This window comes from Notothenia coriiceps, unplaced genomic scaffold (genome assembly GCF_000735185.1).
Source record: "Notothenia coriiceps isolate Sejong01 unplaced genomic scaffold, NC01 NC01_scaffold00018711, whole genome shotgun sequence".
In the NCBI taxonomy this organism is placed as follows: Eukaryota; Metazoa; Chordata; class Actinopteri; order Perciformes; family Nototheniidae; genus Notothenia; species Notothenia coriiceps.
In genome coordinates, this window is record NW_011351412.1 from 1 (window position 1) to 11,530 (window position 11,530).

Genomic DNA, 11,530 nt, shown 5'->3' on the forward strand with positions numbered 1-11,530 from the left:
AATCAAGTGTATAGGTCTAGCCTCCCTATATCTGTGTGAGAAGTTGTTCCATCCTCAAAAACAAAAAACTAATGCTTCTGCAGTGTAGCTGCAGCTTCTAGCAACGGTCTTCTGTTAAAAAAAGGACACTGAATGTCCTGAATGTGGCATCACACACAGGACTTGAGTCTGAACACAGCAAACAACAGGAGTATTTACAATAGCATATACAAACAAAAATACTGCATGTGGGTGCACACTTACATACAGTCTTACTGTTACATAAATCCCATGAATGTATGAGATTAAGTTAACTTCATTATATCTCGGTGATTAAGTGAATAATAAAGTTTCTATCAGGGTACTATCAGCCTGTCACTCATTATTTTCAGGGAGGGGGCGGGGTTTGGAGGAACGGAGATGAGACGTGATCGCGGAAGCTTTTTTCCTCCTTCCTTCACAAACTTTACACACGTACTGTATATATCGTCTCAAAATTGCTAGAGGAGATTCATACTCTGCAATCCAAGACTTAATTAAATCCACCAAAAACCTGACATGATTGTAACGCGATTATTTTTGAAAAACATAAATCCCTGTGTCTCTGAGCCGCAGCGACACGGAGTGATTCAGAGCGGGTCTGCTGTTGGTTCTGGACTGGTCTTCTTGTGTTGGTGGATAAAGCAGACTGCTCCGTGTTTGGTGCGCTGTGCCGCTGTCACGTCTGTTCCCTGATCTCTGCGTCACCTACCGATTTGATATTAAAGTGACAGAAAAAAAAACGTTATAGTAAAGCCGCGGCCAGAAAATCTTGAAGCAACGTTACTACGCTATAATCAATTATCTCCGTCACTGCATCGATACCGAATCGTCCACGTCCGCATGGCAATGCATCGTAGAAACGATTATTTTCAACACCCCTACTATCTATCATTCAGCTCTTCTAGGGGATCCTAGTTTCTTCACAGGGCAGATGGGATAAAAGCATTCCTGTATTTTCTGGGTCTGCCCTAGCAAGAGAAGAGAAGCGTGCGAGCAGACTATGGTCAGCCCTGCGCTAAAACATATAAGGGTTGTTTGTCGAAGACAAACACTTGATATAGTTAGTCTGGAATCAGTGGCTAATGCTGGCCTGTAATAAGCCTTCATTTAGCCCACATGAAATCATTGAATGGCCTACCCGCCTGTCTACCTACCTACGTACCTGCCTAAAGACGCACACTCTGCCAGTGCACTCATTGCACATAACTGGATTATTCCACAAGGCTGGGCAGACAAATTGTCACTAAGTCTTACCTCTTTGACAAGCTGCAACAAGTAAATATTTGGTTTATTTAGTGAATGATCATTTTTGTAAGGAACCAATCTTTTCAGCAGCTCTGTATCAAACTATATTATTTGGCATTGTACCAACTTATGCACCACATCCAGCATCTTCCCTTCAGTTAAAGCCTCTCAAGTTAATTCTCGTAGCTATGCATCACTTTGTGTCTTTGTGCTCTAAGCGTTAAGCCTCAGCCCAACCAGCCATGCTCACTTGTGCCCCTCTTTTTGGATAGTGATACTACATTGCAACAACCATATGCTGTTTTTTTTAGGCTGAGCCTGACCACTCCCCCAACAACCAGACCTTGCCTTCAGGGAAGAGGGTTTCTCTTACTTTTGTTTCACTAATGATATGACCTTTGCCAGGGACCATTTTATCTTGGTTAATACTATCTGGAACAAACATAACCTCCAATTCCATAAGGTTACCTCTGTAAACATGCGTTCGGAATTTGTGTAGTCCTCCACACCTTCCCCTGTGTCTTGCCTCATCTTAACATCCACACTCTATCCTGGACACATTTCATATCTGCCTGGTGGCAGGTTCATATTGGATTGCATTTTGATAATATTTGTTTAAAAAAAAATGTTGGGACTTGTAAAATTGTCCACAATAATATTAATTACTTTTTTTTTTAGATGTCCACTCGGATGCAACCCACATGACCGTGGATTGTCTAAGACCTTGTGTGTCCAAGAAAAGGTCAGATTTTTCTTTTAAAATATTGCACAATAGTTTTTTAGACGACTACAGTTTTAGTTTCTCTGTTGTAATTATATACTACTTTGTTTTTTTTCAGGTTTTGGCTAAATAAGCCCGAGCTTACATTCCTGGCGTAAAATGGATCAAGGATGGGATTCATACTTCCATAACTTTCCACCTCTTACATCGGAGACAAGCACTTTGAGAAATACATCAGAATCTGAGGAAAGTCTTCCTAAAGACATAGAGAACTTCATTGGACATCATGACTTCACAGGCCCAATGGATTCAAATGAAGCCCCTGCAACAAACTCAAACTTCGACAAAAACTTTTACTCGAGTCCCTGTATTGAAAATACCAGTTCAGACTGTCTTTATCAAAGTTACTGCAAGGAAGCACCATTGCAAGCTGATCTAGAACAAATGGAAAAAGATTACTTGCCAAAATGTGCAAATAGTGATATCTCAGATTTGGCCACAGAAGGGTTATCGACATCCGGACCTTTTCCTTCTTCTTTAGCAACAGATTTTCAAGATCTTAAGCAAGACTGGGGAATGCTCGCTACGTCATTAATTGAGGACTACTCAGATGTTAGTAGCTGCTCGGATGCAGGTGAAACAAAGTCCTCGTGTAAGTTCATGTCAAGGAATTCAGTTCCAACATCTGAAAGTAATATTGCTACAAAACCCAGGTCAACAGAAAAGGTTTTCAATGATACTGGAAAAAATATGCATTCCACTGGAAGCCTGTGCCCAAATATGTCAGAAACGGATGGTATTTTGCCAAGTACATCAAATGTGATGGTAGGAGAAAACATTGATGAATGTACACAACACAAGCAGCAAAGTCCAGGAAAAAAAGTCAAATCTTTAACAGGACACAAAAAGTCCTCGTCGACTTCTAACATAGTGACAACTACAGGAAGCAAGACTGTTGCGGGGAGAAATGATTGTGGTGCTTCTCCAGTTCAGAAACTAAAGGAGTGTGTGGAGACAGACCCTACCCAAGAAAAAAATTCAACAAACTCGAAAAATGGCCTTGAAAACTTGACTGGGGATGGATTAAACTACCTAAATGTCAATGAGGAGGATCAGATTATGGGGACATCTCCAAATATCTTGACTCAATTGGAGAATGAGCAAGATCACTCCGATGAAAAAGTCCTAAGGAAGGAAATGAAGGAATCATGTGATGATGAAAATGATAGTCCGAACTCAACTAATAGTCAAGTAGAAAAAATGGAAATTGACTATCAGGAGAAGGAAATTCATTTAAATACCTCTGCATTTTCAGATCATCCAGGTATCAAGGCATCCAATTGTGACGATGCCACTCAAAATGTGGCTCAGGACATATTCAAGGCTGTGATGAGTGATGGTCATTTAGGCAATGCCAGTGGCAAGGATGAGAATAGTGGTGCAAATCATTCAGAATCATGCTTACTGCTACATAGCTCAAGCACAACTGTACATTCCTGTCTAGAAAAAGAATGGATTAGTGCAACAGACGAGACAAATACCACTGATCCAAAACAAGATTGTAATGGGCCTGGTATCACAAGTGTCCGTTTTCTTATTGATACTACTGACAAGGAAGAGAAAAGTGTTACTGGTCATGTAGAATCCTGCTTACAGCCAAACAGCGTAAACACAGATATAAATCGTTTTCCGGAAAAGGAAAGTCCACCAGAGAAGAAAATAATGACTACTCATACACAGCCCGATGGTAGTGATCCAGATTGTAGTGATCAAAGTGGTAATAAAGAGCAAAGTGTTTCTAACAAGATAGGACTCTGCTCAGACATAAATCCTAATCTAGAAAATGAATGTCCAGCAGAGAATACAAATACAACCTGTTCTTCAGATCAGCAACTGTCACTAAATCAAAGTCTAGTGTCCCTAGAACCAGGAAGTCAAAGTGGGGATGTTGCGGAAAGTGCAAGACAGTTGTTTGAAGAGATGGACACCTCTACAGAGGAGCAGTCAGGACTTGGCATGTTGTATGGTGAGCCTCTGTCAATAGAAGATTCTTCATGTGATGCTGATGGTACAAAACTTGACGCCAGACACTATAAAGACACCTCTGTGTCCGGACCTGAGAGTAACAGCGTGAACATTTCAGAAGAAGAAGCCCTGCAATTCAAATCCTCTTTACAAATGAGGAAACGCCTGCAACCTGTCATAATATTAAAGACGTCAGAGTCAATAAATGGGACAAGTAACTCTTATCAATGCTCGGATTGTCAACACACAACCAACAATGTGGATCATCTAATTGAACACCACCATTGTAACCATGACATGCACAATTTCCAGTTTTGCAAGACTTGTAATCTCTACCTGATGAAGAATAAGCAAACGGAAACACATGTGTGTTGTCAAATCGAAGATAGCCTTGAGCTTTCTTCTGATTCAAGCCTACCGAAGAAAAGAAAACGCTGCGGCGGACACAGATGTGTAAAGTGTCGAATACAATTTTCAAAAATGCATCTGTATGTCAAGCACATGCGAAGTCACACTGGCCAAACACCCTATCAATGTAATGGATGTGGAATGTATTTTGCACAGCCGAATTGCTTGCAAAGACACAAACATATACCTGGTAGATGCAAGCGACCAAAACTTGCAGTTGCAAATGTTGATGCTGTTATCAGAGAAACAAAAATACCACCACAAAAGGACCTGGTACAGAACAAACCATATACAAATCCATCTGGTTGTTATGTAAAGCTTGTTGACATCTCCAAAACTCATCTGTGTAGTTTCTGTGGTAAATGCTTCTCAACTGCAGTCGAGGCCAAAAAGCATATCGACAGCACACACAAGGGAAAGAGTCTGGCAGTTTCATCTAGTCAGTGTACCACAAAACACAGTAGTGAGAAAACCCCAAAAGTGGAGAATGACACGAAAGGAAAATATAAATGTCCTCTCTGTCCACGGCTTTTCAAGTACTCCTACAACAGGGCTCGGCATTTGCGTGACTGTGTCAAACTTTCACTCACTGGTGGAAAGGAAAAGACTTCTGGTAAATATCGATGTCCATTGTGCCACATAACCTTCACTTTACCAAGCAATCGATTTAGACATATTAAAGCTTTTTGTCTCAAAGAATGTCTTAATCGACTTGCAAAAGAGAGGGCAAAGTCAAAGGAACAGACCAACCAGAAGACAACTGACATGAAGCAGAAAACACCATCAAAGCAATATAAACTGAAAAAACTGCCCAAGGAAATTAAACCAAGAAAGCAAGCACCCCCAGCTCTAACACCCTCTAAGCCTGTTCCAAGGTACAAATGCAATTATTGTCCAGCAGTCTTTTGTCATGCTTCGGGAAAGTACAGACATATGAAGAAACATGAGCAATTTAAACTCACTGGTAAAATGTTCACGTACAGGAATTCAGTTTTCTCCACCTTGTCCAAAAAAGCCACTTTAAGTAGTGCAAGCGCTAAAGAGCGTAACAACACCTTAAAATCCACAGAAGCAAATGAAAGTCTTGCCCTGAGCTGTACATTTTGTGGAAGTTGTTTTGACACACCACAGTCATTGAAAAGACATGAGAGAAATCACACGGGTGAAAGACCATACCGCTGTCTGGATTGTGGAAAAATATACAAGAAACGTGCCTATCTAATCATTCATAAAAAAAACGTTCATCAGAGGAGGATAGAATGCACTGTCTGCAGAAAGATTCTCCCAACTATTGGAGCATTGATCCAGCACAGAAGCTCACATCTTAAAAGGGGAAAGCTTCAATGCCCAGACTGTCATCTACAGTTCCAGTATCCTGCATATCTCCTCAGGCATCTAGAGAGCCACAAAAATAGAGAAAACCAGACAAGCCTGCTTGAAGATAGACCAGCATTAAAACCACAGCAGTCCTTGGAGTCTGTAAAAGAGAAGAGTGGACCAAAACAGCGGCAGTGTTCCATATGTAAAGATGTGTTTGATGATGCCCATGTACTAAGAAAACATTCTCTTACACATATATCTGTGTCTTCGTCAAAACAGTGTCCATTTTGCAAGCGTGATTCAAAAAATCGCCGCAATTTGCTGCGCCACATGAGCATACATACTGGAGATAAACCCTTTTCCTGCATTGACTGTGGAAAACAGTTTTATCTAGAGACGTACCTCAAACTTCACCGTGAAAAGTGTTCAGCTGATCAAACCAGACCCCTTATCACCTTGGAGTCTGACGACAAGAAAAAAGGAACACATCAATGTTCCTATTGTCCTCGGACGTTTACTAAGAAAATACGCCTGCAAAGACATCACGATGGACACAAGACAAACACTCTGCTTTTCTGCTCAGGATGTGAGCAGTTCTTTGGATTAACAAAATTAAAACAACATCAAAACAACTGCATGGAAACTCCAAAGCACAACACTGGCTTATCATCCAAGGATAGCGTCTGCAAAAGCACTTCACAGGCAAGACAGAATGCCAGCAATATGTCTTCAAAATCCAATGCAACTAGCAAGCTTTTCTTTAAATGCCCTCACTGTACACAGAGGTTCAGGTACAGATCTATACTCATGAGACATCTTGTTAGCCATACTGGTGTACAACCCTACTCATGTATGCACTGTGGACATTGTTATAGAAGTAAGTCAATGTGTCTGAAGCATGAAGCTTTCTGTGATGGTGTTGATGAAGAGGATAAGTCAAAAATCAAAGATGCTGCTGCAACTCAATTGTCAAAGACTCTTACTCCCAGAGAAGCAGCACAAAATCCCAAAGCTGAAGGGGAAGCTGAGTTCAAGTGCAAATTCTGCACCAAGTCCTTCATGAAATCACGAAGCCTGAGACGTCATATTTTGACACACAACGAAGTGAAACCTTATCGCTGTAAGGCCTGTGACAGCTGCTTTTCAAGGCATGATCATCTGAAAGTACATGAGATTCGTTGTAGGGGGAAAAAGACGCGATTAGAAATCTGTATTCCCAAAATCAGCTTGGATTACGTTGGCAAGGGATGGCAAAATAACTGTGAAACAGAGCGCAATGCAAAGCAGGAGACATTTGAGTGCAAAGTCTGTTCAAGGAGCTTTCCATCTCAGTCTAAACTTTCCCGACATGTCACTATGTTCCATGCTCCAAAACCATTTAAGTGCACACGCTGTGGCTCATCATTCACTCAAGAAGGATCCCTGAAAAAACATAGGAAGACAAAGAAGTGCAGAAGGCCCTACAATGAACCCTCAGAAACGAATCCACAAACAGAAGATGTCACAAACCCGTTTAAAGGGGTGAGAAATAGAATTATACAGAGAATTCAGCCATATTTCAGCAAAAACTACAGATATGCATGTAGCTATTGCCCCCGTGCTTTTAAAAGTGGCTGGCAATTGGCCGTGCACAACCGTCTGCATACAGGAGAACGGCCATATGCATGTGAGGATTGTGGTGAAAGATTTATAAGGAAAGATTATGTGAGACGTCATTCCGCAAAGTGTTCCCAAAAAAGAGGACATTTATCAACAAGATTATCAAAGTCCACATTATTTAAAAGCCAACAGACGATCTCTAAAAGCCCAACAAAAGGCTTTTCTTGTGCATACTGTAGTTCCCGTTTCTTGCTATTTTCAGAGCTTCAAGAGCATTTTTTAAATGAACACAAGCTGGAAACAAAGGTTCCACCAGTGTCCTCTGCTCCCCTACAACACCATCTGTCAAACATACCCAACATCAAAGAAGAACCTTTGGATGAGAGTTGTGACAAACAGTTTAGTGTTGAGGTCCCCAAGCCATTTACTTGCCCAGTGTGCAATATGTCCTTCATCAATAATGCTGGACTAACTGGTCATCTGCGTGTTCACACAAGGAAAGTTCCTTTTATCTGTAAAACATGCAAGAAGGGCTTCTGGAATAAAAGTCTTCTCCGTAATCACAACAGGAAATGTAGATTTGGAAGCGTTTCAGAGAGAACTAAAACCCAAAAAGCGGAAGTCCCTTTGAAAGCAGAGATTGATATTGTGCTGAATGACATGCTCGATTATGAAGAAACCTCCAAGTCAGTGCAGAGCAACTTCTCCTGCAAAGATGAATTTATGGACAAATCACCACAAAGTCCAGAGGAAGATTATGAGCAAAGCAGCTCAAGTAAAACAAAGAAAGCTGTGCAGTACCAATGTTCAGAATGTGATCAGAGCTTCACAGATGGCTTATTGCTCATTAGTCACCTTGAAGACCATGGAAGGCAGGAACAAGCGAAAAAGCGCAATGCATGTATTAAGTGTGGACAGGTGTTTGCTAGTCAAGGAAATCTTATAAGACACATGAGGTTACATGAATCTGATGAAACTTTATCCTGTCCTGTCTGCTCCAAGATGTTTAGCAATGTATCTAAACTTGAAATTCACAGAACATGCCATGACCCTAATAGGCCTTTCATTTGCAAACTGTGCAATCAAAGGTTTTGGACAAGACCATCTTTATGTAGTCATTTCAGAGAAGAGCATCCAGATGATGCATTTACTTGTCGTTTCTGTAACAAGGCCTATACAGTCAAAAAATCACTAGATAGACATTATAGAAAGTGGCATATTAAAGAGCAGAGGGATCTTAGGGAAACTATACAGGAAAAGAGCTGTGCTGAAGAACCATCCAGCAGTCAGGTCAGTACAACTGGTGAAAGTGATGAGGATGAAAATAACATTGAGGACAGTGACTCTGATTCTGCGCCTTACTTCCCATGCCATGTGTGTGGCAAGACATTCCCAACATCTGAAAGTCTTGAGGATCATCAGCGGTGTCACTTAGGTGAAAAACCACATGAGTGTGCAGAATGTGGTAGATGTTTTTTTCAGGCATCCCAGTTGCAGCAGCATCAACGAATGCACAAGTCTGAATTTCAGTGTCAGGCGTGTGGCAGGGGTTTTGTCTCGCTTTTTGCACTGCGTAAACACAAGCATACGCATGGAAAGAGCCGGCCATATCGATGTACAAAGTGTGACTTCAGTTTCACAGGTCCCTTGCAGTTGGCAGAACACATGTCTTCCCACCGTGAAGAGAGCTTCCCATGCGATATATGCAATCTTGTGTTCCTCTCCAAAAGTAGTAGAGTTGAGCATCGGAAAAGCCACTCAAAGTCGGTTGACTGCCACTCATCTTTCACTACAAGGGAAGAACGTGAGACATCTTTTTCACCTTCTGAGATCTCATCAGTATCCACAAAAGAACTTAAGTATCGCTGTGGTGTTTGTGGTGAGCGTTTCAGAGACCCAGAGACTCTATCAGAGCACGGTTGCATGGCAGCCAATGAGCGACAATACTCCTGTTTGGACTGTGATAAACATTTTCTGCATGAATCTCACCTGAAAAAGCACAAGGCCATCCATCAATTACCATCTAATAGCAAATATCAATGCAATCAATGCAACAGTTGCTTTCCCTCTTCTCAGCTTTTTCTAAGCCATCTGAAGAGCCATGACAATGCCGCAGGAATAGAACACAGCAGTGAAGGTAAAGATGGAGATCAATCACATGGTTTCATATGTCCAGTTTGCCATCAGTGTTTTGCCAGTGCCACTGACTTGATTTTTCATTTTCCTACGCATTCTGATGGTTCATTTGAATGCAAAATGACCTTACCGTCTGGAAGTAAGGTTGAAGATCAAGATCACCTTCATGTAGGCAACTCAGCTACTGCAATTGAATGCACAGAGTGTGGCCAGAGCTTTTTGGGAAGAGATGCTTTCCGCCAGCACCATTGTTCCCATCAACAGCCCACAACAATGGAGGCTAAGCGCAGAAACCCATCTGCCAAGAGATCTCTTCAAACTTATCAAGCAGCAGGAGAGGAGGAGGATGTCGATGTTCTTGGAGAGGACTTGTACAATTGCCCTCTTTGCTCAATGGAGTTCTCCTCAAAGAGTGCCCTTCTGGAGCATCAAAATAAACAGCATGGAACGGACAATCCCTACATATGCAAGCTTTGTGGAAAAACGTTTGCCAAGAGCCGGTACCTCAGAGAGCATGAGCGAAGACATCGTCAAAAAAACACATCTCTGCAGGCCACTGACAAGTTCATATGTTCCCAGTGCAACAACACATTTAATACAGCACAAGATCTATCATTACATATGAGATCACACGCAGAAAAAGGAGTTGGAGAGTTCCGCTGTGACATGTGCTACAAGTCATTCAGCAAGTGGTCTCATCTTAAGCAGCACCAAGAAAGTCACATGGGCCAAGTTGTATATGAATGCACAGAGTGTGACAAAGCTTTCGCTTTTCCTCACCTACTGGAGGAACATCAACAGACACATGTTGGGACCTCTCAGTAATGATTGCTGCATAACATGTATCTTAGCTTCCCTTTCATGCCTTACATCTGACTGTGTATCTCCAATTGTTATCACAATTTAAATCTAGATCTAGATTTGTATTTTTTTCCCTTGTGTTGCATACTTAACAAGAACTTGAGTCATGTCACTATGACAGCGCATCTTCTCCTGCATGTCCATTGACAAATGTATCGGGATTTGTATACAGCCAAACAGCCAGTTTTGTCAGTTTGTAAATCTATGACAAAGATATGTTAATTGTGTAAAGCTGTTTTACAACATAAAACAGTGTGTGTTCTGAATCAGACAATGCGTGACCTAAGGAGATCTTAATGAAAACTCTTTGAAAAAGGCTGACACTATTAAACATGATGGTTATGTATGTTTGACATTTATTTTGGGATACTTCTCAGTTTTGTTGATAATATGTAAGATATTATTCAAACTGGTCATTTTAATCTAATGGTATTTTATATGACATGTACTGTAGGTACTTGTGCATTTTAGTGTTTTATCTTGGGTTGCATTTTTTCAGGTTTCTATTTTTTCCGTGTACATACATTTTAAATGTGCTGTAATTGAAAATTATTTTCACAACCCAATGTTACTTTGTTAAGGCATTTAACTTCAGTCAGATAAGAGATAAAGTCAACTATAAAATACATTTTTGTGTCACTCTTTTTTTGTATCTGTGTACTCTGTGTCAAGTTAAATACTACTGTCCCAAGCAAAGTAGGGTAAATATTTTGTGTATATTTTACATCAGCAGGTTCACTTATTAGATTCAAATCAGGTGAATATTCTGGGTTTGAGAGGAGTTGTGTGGTGCTGACGAAATCAGCTTACTGTGCAAAACATTAAAGGAATAGCTTTGAAAAGTTAAATTTGTATTAAAGATCTGGTAGCTTTTACAAGAAGATACAGAAATAGCGCTTGGTAGATGACAAATTAGTCTTCATACAAAGGTAGTGTGGCAGATCAGTTGTTGGCACTATTAGAAGTTGGTCCTCGTTAGAATCAAGCAAAGGGCTCGGACCTTTCTTTGTTGAGTTTACAAATATTTCTTCCCAAAGTATCTAGAGATGTAGGTATCTTTCTTTAATCATTTTTAGCTGTTGTGACTTTAAAGTAGATTTAATTGTAGAAATGCACTGCCATGTTCTCAGATGATCTTTCATTGTAAAAAATTCTATAAAATACACAATCTCAATTTATTTTGAAAATAAGATA

At 40.6% G+C, this 11,530-nt stretch overlaps 1 protein-coding gene across 1 annotated transcript; it reads left to right on the plus strand.

Moving 5' to 3' along the window:
- The first annotated feature begins 1,939 nt into the window (after window positions 1-1,939).
- Window positions 1,940-10,964, plus strand: znf1035 (zinc finger protein 1035). Its single transcript, XM_010777842.1, has 2 exons — window positions 1,940-2,008; window positions 2,106-10,964. Exon 2 carries the CDS (start codon window positions 2,147-2,149, stop codon window positions 10,298-10,300), a length of 8,154 nt encoding a protein of 2,717 aa, XP_010776144.1. The 5' UTR covers window positions 1,940-2,008; window positions 2,106-2,146; the 3' UTR covers window positions 10,301-10,964.
- The last annotated feature ends 566 nt before the right edge of the window (window positions 10,965-11,530 follow it).

Bases quoted from the DNA above. Each gene is read 5' to 3' on its own strand.
- znf1035 (XM_010777842.1), top strand. From the start codon at position 2,147: ATGGATCAAGGATGGGATTCATACTTCCATAACTTTCCACCTCTTACA.